Source organism: Amblyraja radiata, chromosome 3, assembly GCF_010909765.2.
Source record: "Amblyraja radiata isolate CabotCenter1 chromosome 3, sAmbRad1.1.pri, whole genome shotgun sequence".
In the NCBI taxonomy this organism is placed as follows: domain Eukaryota; kingdom Metazoa; phylum Chordata; class Chondrichthyes; order Rajiformes; family Rajidae; genus Amblyraja; species Amblyraja radiata.
The window spans coordinates 12,541,289-12,560,596 of NC_045958.1; the positions used below are offsets into that span (position 1 = coordinate 12,541,289).

Sequence of the window (19,308 nt, forward strand, 5' to 3'; positions counted from 1 at the left end):
ATCCATTCTGACTTGGACTGATCCTGTTACTGCTATCCAAATGTGCTGCTATTTCATCTTTTATAATTGACTCCAGCATCTTCCCCACCACCGATGTCAGGCTCACTGGTCTATAATTCCCTGTTTTCTAACTCCCGCCTTTCTTAAAAAGTGGGATAACATTAGCTACTCTCCAATCCACAGGAACTGATCCTGAATCTATAGAACATTTGAAAATGAACACCAATGCATCCACGATTTCTAGAGCCACTTCCTTAAGTACCCTGGGATGCAGACCATCAGGCCCTGGGGATATATCAGCCTTCAGTCCCATCAGTCTACCCAACACCATTTCCTGCCTAATGTGGATTTCCTTCAGTTCCTCCATCACCCCAGATCCTCTGGCCACTAGTACATCAGGAAGATTGTTTGTGTCTTTAGTGAAGACGGATCCAAAGTACCTGTTCAACTCATCTGCCATTTCCTTGTTCCCCATAATAAATTCACCTTTTCAGTCTTCAAGGGTCCAACTTTGGTCTTAACTATTTTTTTCCTCTTCACATAACTAAAGAAGCTTTTACTATCCTCCTTTATATTCTTGGCTAGATCACCTTCGTACCTCATCTTTTCTCCTCGTATTGCCTTTTTAGTTATCTTTAAACATAGTATAAAGATAGTTTTTAGTTGCTCTTTAAACATTACCCAATCCTCTGGCTTCCCACTCATCTTTGCTATGTTGTACTTCTTCTCTTTTATTTTTATACTGTCCCTGACTTCCCTTGTCAGCCACGGTCGCCCCTTACTCCCCTTGGAATCTTTCTTCCTGTTTGGAATTAACTAATCCTGCACATTCTGTATTATTCCCAGAAATACCTGCCATTGTTGTTCCACTGTCATCCCTGCTAGGGTACCTTTCCAGTCAACTTTGGCCAGCTCCTCCATCATGGCTCCATAGCCCCTTTGTTCAACTGTAAAACGGACATCTCCGATTTACCCTTCTCCTTCTCAAATCTATTTTCTACCTATACATAACTAAAGCTCTGATCTTGTTATCTTCCTGTTGCGCAGTCATTCTATTTGCGCAAAAATGTTATGCGATAGCGCTATGATTTTTCGCCAGCTTACTCACCGTTCTCCTGCCCTGCGATTGCATGAAATTTCGTTGCGATTGGTGGTCTAATGTAAACTTTAGCGAGGTTTAAAAATCTTAAAATCCGCGCGTGCGCAGATCGATCTCCTCTGCTGCCGTTCAGCGCCGCGTGGATTGGTATTTTCTCCTGTCACTCCGCAGGACGGTCCGCCCCTTCCTGCACCATTGCATCTTTACTGGAGTGGTGGATGGCCGTCGGAGATTTCCAACCGGCCACAATTTCCGGATGGACTGGAAACAGCCCGGACTGACCCGGGAAATGGCACCAAACGGAAAACAGAGAATCTGATCTCAGCAGAGGAGTACGACCAGTAACCAGCAACCAGCAACCGTTGTGAGTCCGCTCCAGCCCCTTCCCCTCAGGTCCCCCTCACTGGCTCCTGCCCCCTCCCCCCACTACCCCTGTATTTTCTCCGAGGTCTCTCCCCGAGCCCCCACAACCCCCCCGCCCATACACCCCCCTCCCCTCTCCGCCCACACCCCCTCCCCCTGACCACACCACCCTCCCCCCTTGCCCACACCACCCTACCCCCCGCCCACACACCCCCGCCCAACGGGAACCTGTCAGCCGTGCCTGCGTAGTTAGGAGCTATGGGTGAGTGGTGAAATAATGCATTGGGGGAACGGGTTGCGTTGGGGGAACGAGTGAGTGGTGGAATATTGCGTTGGAGAATGGGTTGCGTTGGGGGACCAGGCTTACCATATTTTAGCCACTACCTCCTAATGGCTCCTTAACCTCCAGTTCTCTTATCAAATCCGGTTCATTACACTGCGCTAAATCCAGAATTGCCTTCTCCCTGGTAGGCTCCAGTACAAGCTGCCCTAAGAATCCGTCACGGAGGCACTCCACAAACTCCCTTCCTTGGGGTCCAGTACCAACCTGATTTTCCCAGTCTACCTGCATGTTGAAATCTCCCATAACAACCGTAATATTACCTTTACGACATGTCAATTTGAACTCTTGATTCAACTTGCACCCTATGTCCAGGCTACTGTTTGGGGGCCTGTAGATCAGTCCCATTAGGGTCTTTTTACCGTTACAATTCCTTAGTTCTATCCATACTGGCTCCACATCTCCCGTTTCAATGTCACCCCTTGCAAGGGACTGAATTGCATTCCTCACCAACAGAGCTACCCCTCCCCCCCCCCCCCCCCCCCCCCGCCCACATCTGTCTTTTCAATAGGAGGTATACCCTTGAATATTCAGTTCCAAGCCCTAGCCCTCTTGCAGCCATATCTCAGTAATTCCCACAACATCATACTTGCCAGTTTCTAACTGAGCTTCAAGCTCGTCCACTTTATTTATTACACTTCACGCATTCATATACAACACTTTAACTTCGGTACTCACCTCCCCTCTCACGGATATTCACGGATAGTAAAGTTAATAATTCAGCCCTTAGAACTAATATCTTAGGTACATAATTACTACACAAATAAAACCAGCTAGGTTTATTTGCTTTATTTGTGAAAGTGTAGACTGTTTTCCTCCTGACTTTCTTGTAGCAAATTATTTACATAGTACCCACCTCCATTTTGCTTCTCCCACAAATCACTATCCTATCAGGATCAATAAATCGGATTAAAGAAAGAATGCTAATTTTATGCCTACTTTGAAGAAGTTCTCCTCCTCCCTCCGGAGACAGTTTTACAAACTCCTCTCTAACTGTTCCCCCTCTGTGATTCCCCCTTCCCTCCTACTCTACGAACCCTTGCTGTCTCCTCCCCTTTCTACCTCTCCCTCAGCCCTCGGGCTCCTCCTCCTCCTTTTTCCTTTCTTCTCCCCGCCTCTCCCCACCCCCTATCAGTCTGAAGAAGGGTTTCGGCCCGAAACGTTGCCAATCTCTTTCGCTCCATAGATGCTGCTGCACCCGCTGAGTTTCTCCAGCACTTTTGTGTACCTTCATGTTAATTTAGTTGTTATAATTCATTTCCTTGCGCTGTTGGTCTTGCTCGGTGCAATGGGATTCTGAGGTTACAAACCAATCAGTCTTGAAAATCATTTGAGAGATCATCATTACTTTCTTCAGATCACATTCGCTGTTGTGACCACTGACGAGCAGTAAACAATTTTCCCTCCATTTTTTTGCGTTCACCTCCTCAAGACTTCTGTTTTGCATAAACTCCAGCATATCTCAAATTCTTTCACCCACATACACATTTCATGTAAATGAAGAAACAATCGCACTGAGCAGTCCATTCTCCTCAAACTCCACTGCCTTGTAATAATTAATTCAAAATGTCATGACTGTATGTACAAGGAACATAGAAACATAGAAACATAGAAATTAGGTGCAGGAGTAGGCCATTCGGCCCTTCGAGCCTGCACCACCATTCAATATGATCATGGCTGATCATCCAACTCAGTATCCCGTACCTGCCTTCTCTCCATACCCTCTGATCCCCTTAGCCACAAGGGCCACATCTAACTCCCTCTTAAATATAGCCAATGAACTGGCCTCGACTACCCTCTGTGGCAGGGAGTTCCAGAGATTCACCACTCTCTGTGTGAAAAAAGTTCTTCTCATCTCGGTTTTAAAGGATTTCCCCCTTATCCTTAAGCCGTGACCCCTTGTCCTGGACTTCCCCAACATCGGGAGCAATCTTCCTGCATCTAGCCTGTCCAACCCCTTAAGAATTTTGTAAGTTTCTATAAGATCCCCTCTCAATCTCCTAAATTCTAGAAAGTATAAACCAAGTCTATCCAGTCTTTCTTCATAAGACAGTCCTGACATCCCAGGAATCATTCTGGTGAACCTTCTCTGCACTCCCTAACATCCTAGCTATAAGGCCATAAGTGATATAATAACAGATTCAGGCCATTCGGCCCAGCGTCTACTCCGCCATTCAATCGTGGCTGATCTATCACTCCCTCTTAACCCCATTCTCCTGCCTTCTCCCCATAAGCCCTGACACCTGTACTAATCTAGAATCTATCTATCTCTGCCTTAAAAAAAAAAACACTGACCTGGCCTCCACAGCCTTTTGTGGCAAAGAATTCCACAGATTCACCACCCTCTGACTAAAGTAATTCCTCCTCATCTCCTTCCTAAAGGAACGTCCTTTAATTCCTAGACTCTCCCACTAGTGGAAACATCCTCTCCACATCCTCTCTATCCAAGCCTTTCACTGTTCGGTATGTTTCAACGAGGTCCCCCCCTCATTGTTCTAAACACCAGCGAGTACAGGCCCAGTGCCTTCAAATGCTCATCATATGTTAACCTTGTTACATTCTTCCTCCACAGCTGCCTTCACAATGCATTCCTTCACCAGTCACTTCACTCAATAGTCATCTGACACTAACATACAGTATCTCTGCCTCTGATCATTACTTCTACAGAGATTAATCATTCAGTCTGTTTTTCTGAAACTCATTTCTTAAGTTTCATAAGGGCCTGTCCCACTTAGGCTATTTTTTAGGTGACTACAGGCGACTAGGCTGTCGCCACACGGTAACCGGGGCATCGCCTGTATGGTAGTCAGTCGTCTCATCAGTCGCCCAAAGAGTCGCAGCGTCTTTCTGGTCGCCGCTAAATTTTCAACATGTTCAAAAAATGTCAGCGACAGTGGGTTGACGCCAATGATAGATGGGATTTATATAGCGCCTTTCTAATACTCAAGGCGCTTTACATCGCATTATTCATTCACTCCTCAGTCACACTCGGTGGTGGTAAGCTACTTCTGTAGCCACAGCTGCCCTGGGGCAGACTGACGGAAGCGTGGCTGCCAATCTGTGCCTACGGCCCCTCCGACCACCACCAATCACTCACACACATTCACACACATTCACACACAGGCAAAGGTGGGTGAAGTGTCTTGCCCAAGGACACAACGACAGTATGCACTGCAAGCGGGATTCGAACCGGCTACCTTCCGGTCGCCAGCCGAACACTTAGCCCATTGTGCCATCTGTCATCAAGCGCAGCTTGACTTCTCCTGATGTAGGTGTTGTTTTAGGTTGTCGCCGGTGCTGACTTCGGTGAATTCCATTGGTGACTACCTACGTCAAGCTACGTCAACTGGCGACAGGTACCGGCGACTGAATTGTCTTCAGTTGTCGCCGACAGGGTCGTAGCTTGTCGCGGGTGGACGTAAGTTGACTTCGGTTGTCGTAGGTAGTCGCCTGTGTGGTCGTAGGTTGTCGCAGGTGTAGTCATAGGTGGACGTTCTAATGGGTTGCCAGTTGTCGGTAGCTTGCCATAGCTTTACGTCGACTAGGTGATAGGTTGTTGTAGCTTAGAAACATAGACATAGAAACATAGAAAATAGGTGCAGGAGTAGGCCATTCGGCCCTTCGAGCCTGCACCGCCATTCAATATGATCATGGCTGATCATCCAACTCAGTATCCTGTACCTGCCTTCTCTCCATACCCCCTGATCCCTTTAGCCATAAGGGCCACATCTAATGCACGTAAAGCTGCTGGCCCTGACGGCATCCCCGGGCGCGTGCTCAGGGCCTGTGCTGCGCAGCTGACAGACGTCTGGACTGACATCTTCAACCTGTCACTTGCCCAAGCAGTTGTCCCCACGTGCCTTAAAACCACCTCCATCGTGCCAGTGCCAAAACACTCCACTGCGGCAAGCCTCAACGACTTCCGCCCAGTTGCACTTACCCCCATCATCACCAAGTGCTTCGAGAGGCTGGTCCTGGCACACCTCAAAAGCTCACTACCCCCCACACTGGATCCCTATCAGTTTGCCTACCGCAAGAACAGGAGTACGGAGGATGCCATCTCAACGGCACTTCACTCCGCCCTCTCCCACCTCGACAACAGAGACACTTACGTAAGAATGCTGTTCATCGATTACAGCTCAGCATTCAACACCATTATACCATCAAAACTGATCACCAAACTCGGTAACCTGGGCATCGACCCCTCCCTCTGCAACTGGATACTGGACTTTCTAACCAACAGACCCCAGTCTGTTAGGTTAGACAAGCACACCTCTTCAACCCTCACCCTGAACAGCGGCGTTCCACAGGGCTGTGTGCTGAGCCCCCTCCTCTACTCCCTCTTCACCTATGACTGCACACCTGTACATGGTACTAACACCATCATCAAGTATGCAGATGATACAACGGTGATTGGCCTCATCAGCAACAACGATGAGTCGGCCTACAGGGAGGAGGTCCAGCACTTAGCAGCATGGTGCGCTGACAACAACCTGGCCCAACTCCAAGAAGACCAAGGAGCTCATTGTAGACTTCAGGAAGTCCAGGGGCGGCACGCACACCCCCATCCACATTAACGGGACGGAGGTGGAACGTGTTTCTAGCTTCAGGTTCCTGGGAGTCAACATCTCCGATGACCTCTCTTGGACCCACAATACCTCAACTCTGATCAAGAAGGCTCACCAGCGTCTCTTCTTCCTGAGGAGACTGAAGAAGGTCCATCTGTCTCCTCAGATCCTGGTGAACTTCTACCGCTGCACCATCGAGAGCATCCTTACCAACTGCATCACAGTATGGTATGGCAACTGCTCTGTCTCCGACCGGAAGGCATTGCAGAGGGTGGTGAAAATTTCCCAACGCATCACCGGTTCCTCGCTCCCCTCCATTGAGTCTGTCCAAAGCAAGCGTTGTCTGCGGAGGGCGCTCAGCATCGCCAAGGACTGCTCTCACCCCAACCATGGACTGTTTACCCTCCTACCATCCGGGAGGCGCTACAGGTCTCTCCGTTGCCGAACCAGCAGGTCCAGGAACAGCTTCTTCCTGGCGGCTGTCACTCTACTCAACAATGTACCTCGGTGACTGCCAATCACCCCCCCACCCCCCGGACACTTATTATCACTTATTATTATTTATTTAAATCATTTGCTATGTCGCTCTTCCAGGGAGATGCTAAATGCATTTCGTTGTCTCTGTACTGTACACTGACAATGACAATTAAAATTGAATCTGAATCTGAATCTGATCTAACTCCCTCTTAAATATAGCCAATGAACTGGCCTCAACTACCTTCTGTGGCAGAGAATTCCAGAGATTCACCACTCTCTGTGTGAAAAATGTTTTCCTCATCTCGGTCCTAAAAGATTTCCCCCTTATCCTTAAACTGTGACCCCTTGTTCTGGACTTCCCCAACATCGGGAGCAATCTTCCTGCATCTAGCCTGTCCAACCCCTTAAGAATTTTATAAGTTTCTATAAGATCCCCTCTCAATCTCCTAAATTCTAGAGAGTATAAACCAAGTCTATCCAGTCTTTCTTCATAAGACAGTCCTGACATCCCAGGAATCAGTCTGGTGAACCTTCTCTGCGCTCCCTCTATGGCAATAATGTCCTTCCTCAGATTTGGAGACCAAAACTGTACGCAATACTCCAAGTGTGGTCTCACCAAGACCCTGTACAACTGCAGTAGAACCTCCCTGCTCCTATACTCAAATCCTTTTGCTATGAAAGCTAACATATCATTCGCTTTCTTCACTGCCTGCTGCACCTGCATGCCTACTTTCAATGACTGGTGTACCATAATAAAAATAATAATGGATGGTATTTATATTGCGCCTTTCTAATACTCAAGGCGCTGGGTACCATGACACCCAGGTCTCGCTGCATCTCCCCTTTTCCTAGTCGGCCACCATTTAGATCCCCCCTCAATCTTCTAAATTCTAGCGTGTACAAACCGAGTCTATCCAGTCTTTCTTCATATGAAAGTCGTAGGTTGACGTAGACATTGCCGTAGGGGGGTCCAGTCGCCGTTTTTTCGGCGACCAGCTACGACTAGGACTGTTGCCGGCAGTCGCCTAAGATATCGCCTAAGTGGTATGGGCCCTTTAACCTTTCATTTTGAGAGAATTTGTCTCCCCCCATTTTTTTATTCTGCAGTATGACTTCAGTGAGAAGGGTTCAAAACTTTTCCTCAAGACGGATAGTTCAAAAGGAACAAAGGTCATTGTGGTCATGTAGCAGCTGACAAATGGTCAATGCTGTGTTTGATTTGTCATGCCAAGATATTAAACTGGGAAAAAAATACATTTATCCCTCATTCACCTAACACTGTATAAGTTCATGTGACTCTCATGAAAGACTGGTACTAATACTTTTTTTTAATACATACCACATTTTCACAAAACTATCAATAAATGTGATCAAAGAAAGAATGTTTATTTATTAATTCTGACTCACTTCCTCAGGATTCCTTGAAATATCATACTGTTAATGAAAAACATTCGATGTCCAGTAATTATTTTTAACCCATGCCGGTTGTGCACTTGTGACATTTCCACGGGTTAATTGGTGGAAACTTCATCTCTGCGTTACGGGCATGTCCCACTGCACATAGAAACATAGAAAATAGGTGCAGGAGGAGGCCATTCGGCCCTTCGAGCCTGCACCGCCATTCATTGTGATCATGGCTGATCGTGCCCAATCAATAACGAGGTAATTCAAGAGTTCCCCTGAGTTTTCCCCTGATTCGAAGTCGGAGAATGTCCGTAGCGGGTCCGTAGGAGTTCGTGGATGTCTTGTAGCGGCTCGTACGAGTAAAAAGTAACAATTTCTTTCATCACGAGTATTTTTTTACTCGTGGACATTTTTCACAGCGTTGAAAAAAACGTCACGAGTTTACCGGATTTCCCGAGTATCTACCGTTACTTGTACGTGCCGCTACGAGGCATCCACGAGCTCCTACGGACCCACTACGGACATTCTTCAAGTTTGAATCAGGGAAAAACTCGGGAGAACTCTTGAATTACCTCGTAAAGTGGGACAGGCCCTTTAGATTGTGAGTGTAAGACCCTCCCTTGCATCACTGGAGGGGCAGTACAGCATTTCAAAGAAAAGAACACAAAATGCTGGAGTAACTCCAAAGAAGGGGGGGGGGGGTATTATTGGGGAGAAAGGTGTGTGTGAGTGTGGAGGGAAGGGGGTTGTTTAGTAGAGATAACCTAGTTAGTGAATTCAATGCTCATATTGTTGGGTTGTATGCTACCCAAGTGGAATATGAGGTAAGGATATTGCACGGATATATTGCACGGATAAGGATATATATATGCCCCCCCCCCCCCCCCCCAAAAGCACTTGACAAAAATTAATTATTAATTGATCACATTTTTGTTTGCAGGTTCTTGCCGTGCATCAAGTGGCTCCCATGCTTCCTAAGTACGAGTGACTGTGCTTCAAAAGCAATTCATTGCCTGTGCTTGTGCCTGTGCTTGTAACCATATAACCATATAACAATTGCAGCACGGAAAACAGGCCATCTCGGCCCTTCAAGTCCGTGCTGAACACTTATTTTCCCCTAGTCCCATCTACCTGCACTCAGACCATAACCCTCCATTCCTTTCCCATCCATATACCTATCCAATTTATTTTTAGATGATAAAATCGAACCTGCCTCCACCACTTCCACTGGGAGCTCATTCCACACAGCTACCACTCTCTGAGTAAAGAAGTTCCCCCTCATGTTACCCCTAAACTTCTGTCCCTTAATTCTCAAGTAATGTCCCCTACTCTCAATGGGAAAATCTTATCCACGTCAACTCTGTCTATCCCTCTCATCATTTTAAAGGCCTCTATCAAGTCCCCCCTTAACCTTCTGCGCTCCAAAGAATAAAGCCCTAACTTGTTCAACCTTTCTCTGTAACTTAGTTGCTGAAACCCAGGCAACATTCCAGTAAATCTCCTCTGTACTCTCTAATTTTGTTGACATCCTTCCTATAATTAGGCGACCAAAATTGTACACCATACTCCAGAATTGGTCTCACCAATGCCTTGTACATTTTTAACAATACATCCCAACGTCTATACTCAATGCTCTGATTTATAAAGGCCAGCACACCAAAAGCTTTCTTTACCACCCTATCTACATGAGATTCCACCTTCAGGGAACTGTGCACAGTTATTCCCAGATTCCTCTGTTCAACTGCATACCTCAATTCGCTACCATTTACCATGTACGTCCTATTTTGATTTGTCCTGCCAAGATGTAGCACCTCACACTTATCAGCATTAAACTCCATCTGCCATCTTTCAGCCCAATCTTACAAATGGCCTAAATCTCTCTGTAGACTTTGGAAATCTACTTCATTATCCACAACACCACCTATCTTAGTATCATCTGCATACTTACTAATCCAATTTACCACACCATCATCCAGATCATTGATGTACATGACAAACAACAGTGGACCCAACACAGATCCCTGAGGCACCCCACTAGTCACCGGCCTCCAACCTGACAAACAACCATCCACCATTACTCTCTGGCATCTCCCATTCAGCCACTGTTGAATCCATCTTGCTACTCCAGCATTAATACCCAACAATTGAACCTTCTTAACCAACCTTCCATGAGGAACCTTGTCAAAGGCCTTACTAAAGTCCATATAGACAACGTCCACTGCTTTACCCTCATCAATTTCCCTAGTAACCTCTTCAAAAAATTCAAGAAGTTTAGTCAAACATGACCTTCCAGGCACAAATCCATGTTGACTGTTCCTAATCAGACCCTGCTGTATGACTCTATGACTAATGCAGATGACAAGGGAGAAAGATTTACATATTTAAGGAAAATGTTTATGCTAATGGTTTTTATTTTTAAGTCTTTTTCAAATGTTAGTCTTTTCATTTTGTTTTGCTGGTTTGTTCCTGGGCTAAGCCTCGGGGTATGACTTGACCTGTTGTCAAAGGTCAAAGATCATCACCACAGTTGTGCCGGGCCTTGCACTTGGTCTAAAAGTGGCCCCACCCATTCATATCACGCACAGAACTCAACTCCAGCATAAAGCTTGGTATTTTCAATATGTCCTCATCTGCTTAAGTCAGTTGGACTTCTGCTCCTGGAAGCATTAAGGTTGAAAACTTCACAATCATGAGGTATTCTTTATTTGGTTAAATTGTTAAATCTATGACAAACAATAGGTAAGAATGGTAAACTATTCTGGGACCGGGATCTATGGCTTTTTGATTGTAAAGCCAATTTTGTAACATTGAAATCTTACAGTTGTTGCATATGCCCCGTCCCACTTAGGAAACCTGAACGGAAACCTCTGGAGACTTTGCGCCACACCCAAGGTTTCCGTGCGGTTCCCAGAGGTTTTTGTCAGTCTCCCTACCTGCTTCCACTACCTGCAACCTCCGGCAACCATCTGCAACCTCCGGGCACCGCACGGAAACCTTGGGTGGGGCGCAAAGTCTCCAGAGATTTCCGTTCAGGTTTCATAAGTGGGACAGGGGCTTTAAGCCCACAGTTTGCCTATCAGTTTGTGGAACAAAACCGACTCCACTAAAGCTAGGGCTAAGGCAAATAAGTTCACTTTTAAATAAAATATTTTTGTGTAAAAACACTTTTGATTGTCAAGTTTTCCAGATTATGAAACAATTAATACCTTGCCTTTTTTTGCAAGCTGTACGAAATGTCATGCTCACAAATAGCAAAATAAATCATCAAATGCTTTGGTACTCTTTTAACTATTAATAATTTGCTTCTACCACCATTGGCTAATAACATCCTAATGATTGCCTGAATCTACTAAACTGTATGTTATTAGTATCATAGCTCAAATGACTTTGTGATCTTAACATTTCTATTCAGACCCATAGCCTGCTTATTAGTCATGAAACAAAACCTACCAAGTCACATTGTACACAACGGATATGGTGAAATTACAGACCAGCTATAAATAAATAAATAATGGAAATGTTATTTAGATTCTTTGTCAAATTCATTTGCTTTACAGTCACAAAAATACCAAGATTAAACAATTAAGTACTCAACACAAAACCTAACCACATGTTCAAAATCATTGGCTCTCAGCCAGCATCTCTAATAAAGCTTGAAGCAATATATCATTTCTATGCTTATAAGATTTGGTATCGTAAAGCTGGTTACTGTGATCGCTATATTCAATGTCTTCAAAGTCTTTCAACTGGGACTGTTTGTTTAGTTTTCCTGGGACTTGATGCAAGCTCTGAATAGGTACTGCTGCACCCTTATGGTATTTACTGTTATGGAAAAAATGCTGAGCATTATTATTTTGAGCCTGTTGGGCAAATGTCTTTTGACCAGAAGGTAAAGGTATTTTTTCTTCAGTCATTTTTTCTTCCATGTTCACATTCTCTTTACTGGTGTTTTCCTTCGAGTATAGATTTTCAGTTCCGTCATTCTTGGAAATGTCTTCCTGCAAACCAAAACGGACAAATCAAATCAATTAACCCTACTTATCATATACTTTGTATAAGAATAATAATAATAATAATGGATGGGATTTATATAGCGCCTTTCTAATACTCAAGGCGCTTTACATCGCATTATTCATTCACTCCTCAGTCACACTCGGTGGTGGTAAGCTACTTCTGTAGCCACAGCTGCCCTGGGGCAGACTGACGGAAGCGTGGCTGCCAATCTGCGCCTATGGCCCCTCCGACCACCACCAATCACTCACACACGTTCACACACATTCACACACAGGCAAAGGTGGGTGAAGTGTCTTGCCCAAGGACACAACGACAGTATGCACTCCAAGCGGGATTCGAACCGGCTACCTTCCGGTTGCCAGCCGAACACTTAGCCCATTGCGCCATATGTCGTTCCTAGCTTTATCTAGCATCAACTTTGGTTTGCATAGGAGTGATATTCTGCTCACATGCTAATATGGAAATGAGCTCAGATGGAATTCAGGAGTAAAGGGCCTGTCCCACTTATGCTATTTTTTAGGTGACTACTGGCGACTAGGCTGTCACCACACGGTCACCGGGGTGTCGCCTGTATGGTTGTGAGTAGTCTCCTCAGTCGCCCAAAGAGTCATAGCGTCTTTCTGGTCGCCACTGGATTTTCAACATGTTGCAACATTTTCGGGGACAGCCGGCGACAGTGGGTTTGACGCCAATGAGCGTAGCTTGACTTCTCCTGACGTAGGTTAACGTAGGTTGTCGCCAGGTTAACATAGGTTGTCACCAGGTGACGTAGGTTGTCGGCCGGGGCTGACTTCGATTTCTTTGTTGTTAAAGTAATGATTCTATTTTAAATTTTATGTCGAAGGTGGGTCCAGTTGCCAGTTTTTCGACGACCTGCTACGACTATGACAGTCGCCGGCAGTCGCCTAAAAATAGCTTTAGTGGGACAGGCCCTTAAGATTCTTCGCAACTGATCTAAATAAATACAACCTACTTTAAGGTGATTTATAAATTATAAGATGAAAATCACGAGGTGTGTATTCATGAATTCTTGTTATAATATCAGGGACTGTTAATTAAACATACAAACATGTCTTTTACAATGATGGTCTCCTAATCTGAGGAAAGACATTCTTGCCATAGAGGGAGTTCAGAGAAGGTTCACCAGACTGATTCCTGGGATGTCAGGACTTTCATATGAAGAAAGACTGGATAGACTCGGCTTGTACTCGCTAGAATTTAGAAGATTGAGGGGGGATCTTATTGAAACTTACAAAATTCTTAAGGGGTTGGACAGGCTAGATGCAGGAAGATTGTTCCCGATGTTGGGGAAGTCCAGAACAAGGGGTCACAGTTTAAGGATAAGGGGGAAATCTTTTAGGACCGAGATGAGGAAAACATTTTTCACACAGAGAGTGGTGAATCTCTGGAATTCTCTGCCACAGAAGGTAGTTGAGGCCAGTTCATTGGCTATATTTACAATACAATACAATACAATTGAACCTCAGTGAGGCTCAAACGAAATTCCGTTTCCACAGCCATACAAACAAAGACAATTTCTTACAGACATACACACAATTTAATTCACACAAACATCTTTGTTTGGCAAAGTCTTTTCTCTCCCCTGTTCTCCATTTCTCTCCCGATGTCCAAGCCCCAGGCGGGCGATGATAAGTCCCACGGCCATTTTAGGCTGTGCCGGTCGATTTACGGCCCCGCTCCCGGTCTAGAAGTCACAATGTTGGAGCCCCCGGCGGGCGATGTAATGTCCCACGGCCATGAAGCCGCGCCGGGCGATGTACGTCCCCGCTCCAGGTACACGGGCTGGAGAAGTCGCGTTGCGGGAGCTCCGGGAAGCGGTCTCCTCAACCGGGCCTGCGAGCTCCCGATGTCCCAGTCCACCGGACCTGCAGCTGCAGCTGGAGCTTCCGAGCCCCAGGAGTCGAGTCGCAGCAGCGAGTCACCACCGCTCCCCACGCTCCGAGGCCGGCCAGCCCCACGATGGTGAGTAGTCCGCAGCTCCGCAGTCTCCCGAGCCCCCGGTCGTTCAGGTTGGAGGCCGCTCCACGGTGCTAGGCCCCAATGACAACGGAGACCCGACAGGGAAAAGGTCGGGTCTCCCGGACAGGGAAGAGATTTTAAAGTTTCCCCCTCCCCCCGCCCCCCACATATACACATTTAAAAACACTATTAAAAAAACACCAACACTACATTTAACTAGACAAAAAAAAAAAAAAAAAAAAAAAAGACAGTAGGGGCCGCTGCAACGGGTGAGTCGCGCCGCCAAGGTGATTTAAGAGGGAGTTAGATGTGGCCCTTGAGGCTAAAGGGATCAGGGGGTATGGAGAGAAGGCAGGTACAGGATACTGAGTTGGATGATCAGCCATTATCATATTGAATGGCGGTGTGGGCTCGAAGGGCCGAATGGCCTATTGCTGACTTTTATATGTTTCTATGTCTATATAGCTGTCTATATACAGTAGCTGTCTAAATGCCTCTTAAAAGTTACTATCAGGTGTGTGTCCACAACAGAGGGGTGGTTTTCACACAGAGGGTAGGGGGTGTATAGAAGGGAAGTAGATGAGCCAGGCACACAAACACAATTTAAAAAGTCATTTTGACAGGTACATGGATAGGAAAGGTTTAGAGGGATATGGGCCAAACGGACAAATGGGACTTAACTAAGATGGGCATTTTGGTTGGTACGGACGAATTGGGCCGAAGAGCCTGTTTCCATAATGTATGACTCTAAGATTCCACCTCCCCTAGTAGTGTAAACCAGCCATCCAACGTCCTCTGTAAAATAATTTGACTCATAAAATCTCCCCCTCTAAACTTTCCCCCCTCACCCCCCTCAAACCTCTGTCTGCTACTATTTAACATAATTAAAAAATAATTACCACAAAACAACAAATCACATTTGTAAAATTATCTCAATGTATATTTGTATACAGATGTAGCTATTGGAGTACATTTAGAAAGTACTACATGATAAGGCAGTGAAAGCTCTTTGGGTGGACAATTGCCAACAATTATTAAGGAAAGTCTCAGAATCATATGATTAGTTGCAGGATAGAAACATAGAAAATAGGTGCAGGAGTAGGCCATTCGGCCCTTCGAGCCTGCACCACCATTCAATATGATCATTGCTGATCATCCAACTCAATATCCCGTACCTGCCTTCTCTCCATATCCCCTGGTCCCTTTAGCCACAAGGGCCACATCTAACTCCCTCTTAAATATAGCCAATGAACTGGCCTCAACTACCTTCTGTGGCAGAGAATTCCACAGATTCACCACTCTCTGTGTAAAAAATGTTTTTCTCATCTCGGTCCTAAAAGATTTCCCCCTTATCCTTAAACTGTGACCCCTTGTTCTGGACTTCCCCAACATCGGGAATAATCTTCCTGCATCTAGGCTGTCCAACCCCTTAAGAATTTTATAAGTATCTATAAGATCCCCCATCAATCTTCTAAATACTAGCGTGTACAAGCCGAGTCTATCCAGTCTTTCTTCATATAAATGCCATAATAATTGTGTGTGGGGTTCTCTGCAATTTTATTTATTCTCTGGCCCCACAGAATTAATTTTCAAACCTATGGGATTAGGAATATTTTATCCAGCTCTGTCCTAACTCATCCGGCCATGCAGCAACACTGCATACATGCACTTATCAGCTAGAATGGCTAACTCCTCAGAAGGGCAACTGAGCAGTTCTGTCGGCAGTTAAGCCCATAATTGGGCCGAATGGCCTAGTTCTCCTCCTATCACTTATGATCTTATAGTGGATATATTTAAGGCAAAGATAGATAGATTCTTGATTGGTACGGGTGTCAGAGGTTTTGGGGAGAAGGCAGGAGAATGCGGTTAGGAGGGAGAGATAGATCAGCCATGATTGAATGGCGTAGACTTGATGGGCCGAATGGCCTAATTCTTCTCCTATCACTGATGATCATGATGATTGAGGACTTCCCGAGTTTTCTGACTCAGGGAGGTGTGCCTGATGAGCATCACTGGGTTTGAAATTAATGGGAGAAATGGGCTGCCAGCAGAAAGAGAAATAAGTCTAAAGTGATGTTGAATATTTGTGAATGCCATAAACGTCCGCAAATATTCTGTAACAGTGGCAGCCATGATTACAGGTGAAGATGGTGCCTCATATGTCCACGTTGCTTGTACTGAGGCAGTCCTTAGGCTCATTAGGCTTTAGGAGGGCACATCATCCGAGGACGTACACACCATTGAAGATAAATGGGGATACTGTGGATAGGGTGAGCTGCTTTAAATACCTGGGAGTCCACATCTCAGAGGATCTGACATGGACATCACACGCCGCAGCACTCGTGAGTAAGGCAAGGCAGCGCCTTTACAACCTCAGGCAATTGAGGAAATTCAGAGTGTCTCCGAGGATCCTCCAGTGCTTCTACTCAGCGGCTGTGGAAAGCATCTTGTCCGAAAGCATTACAATCTGGTTTCGGAACTGCTCTGCCCAGGACAAGAAGGCTCTGCAGAGAGTAGTACGTTCGGCCGAACGCACTATGGGAACAACACTCGCCCCCCCCTGCAGCAACTATACATCAGAAGGTGCAACTCCAGAGCCAACAAGATCATGAGAGACCCCTTCCACCCCAGCAACGGCTGTGAAACCGGAGAGGATGAGAAGGAGTTTCTTCCCAGGGGCCATTAGGACTGTAAACTCCTATCTCATCAGGGACTAACTTTACTGTACCAGTTTATTGTTGTTGTTTTTTTCTTTTTTTCCTCCCACAAATATGTAATATGTGAATATGTGTTTCTGTTCCATTCTGTTTTGTAGTTTTTTTGCACAATCCGCAAACATTGCCACATTATAGAAACATATAAAATTATAAAAGGACTGGTCAAGCTAGATGCAGGAAAATTTTTCCCAATGTTGGATGAGTCCTGAACCAGGGTCCACAGTCTTAGAATAAAGGGGAGGTCATTTAAAACTGAGGTGAGAAAAAACTTTTTCACCCAGAGAGAGAGATCTACAATAATTATAGGCAGCATTGAGTAAATGAGGTGCTTGAGGAGTATAAACAATGTAAAAAGAATCTTAAGAAAGAAATTAGAAAAGCTAAAAGAAGATATGAGGTTGCTTTGGCAAATAAGGTGAAAGTAAATCCAAAGGGTTTCTACAGCTATATTAATAGCAAAAGGATAACGAGGGATAAAATTGATCCATTAGAGAGTCAGAGTGGACAGCTATCTGCAGAGCCAAAAGAGATGGGGGAGAAATTGAACAATTTATTTTCTTCGGTATTCACCAAGGAGAAGGATATTGAATTATGTGAGGTAAGGGAAACAAGTAGAGTAGCTATGGAAACTATGAGATTCAAAGAAGAGGAAGTACTGACACTTTTGAGAAACATAAAAGTGGCTAAGTCTCCAGGTCCGGACAGGATATTCCCTAGGGACATTGAGGGAAGTTAGTGTAGAAATAGCAGGGGCTATGACAGAAATATTTCAAATGTCATTAGAAACGGGAATAGTACCGGAGGATTGGCGTACTGCGCATGTTGTTCCATTATTTAAAAAGGGGTCTAAGAGTAAACCTAGTAATTATAGATCTGTTAGTTTGACATCAGTGGTGGGCAAATTAATGGAAAGGATACTTAGAGATAATATATATAAGCATCTGGATAAACAGGGTCTGATTAGGAACAGTCAACATGGATTTGTGCCTGGAAGGTCATGTTTGACTAATCTTCTTGAATTTTTTGAAGAGGTTACTCGGGAAATTGATGAGGGTAAAGCAGTGGATGTTGTATATATGGACTTCAGTAAGGCCTTTGACAAGGTTCCTCACGAAAGGTTGGTTAAGAAGGTTCAATGGTTGGGTATTAATGGTGGAGTAGCAAGATGGATTCAACAGTGGCTGAATGTGAGATGCCAGAGAGTAATGGTGGATGGTTGTTTGTCAGGTTGGAGGCCAGTGACTAGTGGGGTGCCACAGGGATCTGTGTTGGGTCCACTGTTGTTTGTCATGTACATCAATGATCTGGATGATGGTGTGGTAAATTGGATTAGTAAGTATGCAGATGATACTAAGATAGGTGGGGTTGTGGATAATGAAGTAGATTTTCAAAGTCTACAGAGAGATTTATGCCAGTTGGAAGAGTGGGCTGAAAGATGGCAGATGGAGTTTAATGCTGATAAGTGTGAGGTGCTACATCTTGGCAGGACAAATCAAAATAGGACGTACATGGTAAATGGTAGGGAATTGAAGAATGCAGGTGAACAGAGGGATCTGGGAATAACTGTGCACAGTTCCCTGTAAGTGGAATCTCATGTAGATAGGGTGGTAAAGAAAGCTTTTGGTGTGCTGGCCTTTATAAATCAGAGCATTGAGTATAGAAGTTGGGATGTAATGTTAAAATTGTACAAGGCATTGGTGAGGCCAATTCTGGCGTATGGTGTACAATTTTGGTCGCCTAATTATAGGAAGGATGTAAACAAAATAGAGAGAGTACAGAGGCGATTTACTGGAATGTTGCCTGGGTGTCAGCAACTAAGTTACAGAGAAAGGTTGAACAAGTTAGGGCTTTATTCTTTGGAGCGCAGAAGGTTAAGGGGGGACTTGATAGAGGTCTTTAAAATGATGAGAGGGATAGACAGAGTTGACGTGGATAAGCTTTTCCCACTGAGAGTAGGGAAGATTCAAACAAGGGGACATGACGAGAATTAAGGGACAGAAGTTTAGGGGTAACATGAGGGGGAACTTCTTTACTCAGAGAGTGGTGGCTGCGTGGAATGAGCTTCCAGTGAAGGTGGTGGAGGCAGGTTTGTTTTTATCATTTAAAAATAAATTGGATAGTTATATGGACGGGAAAGGAATGAGGGTTATGGTCTGAGCGCAGGTATATGGGACTAGGGGAGAATACGTGTTCGGCACGGACTAGAAGGGTCGAGATGGCCTGTTTCTGTGCTGTAATTGTTATATGGTTATATGGTTATATGGAGTTGTGAATTTATGGAATTCCCTGCCACAGAGGGCAGTGGAGGCCAAGTCACTGGATGGATTTAAGAGAGAGTTAGATAGG

General features: G+C 45.1%; 1 protein-coding gene across 1 annotated transcript in view; it reads right to left on the minus strand.

Moving 5' to 3' along the window:
• Positions 1–11,263: 11,263 nt before the first annotated feature.
• The window catches only part of pcsk1 (proprotein convertase subtilisin/kexin type 1), an 80,865-nt gene continuing 72,820 nt past the window's right edge, over positions 11,264–19,308 (minus strand). Inside the window, exon 14 of the mRNA XM_033017305.1 lies at positions 11,264–12,249. Within this exon, the coding sequence (XP_032873196.1) occupies positions 11,872–12,249 (378 nt within the window). The 3' untranslated portion in view covers positions 11,264–11,871. The remainder of the gene's footprint in view (positions 12,250–19,308) is intronic.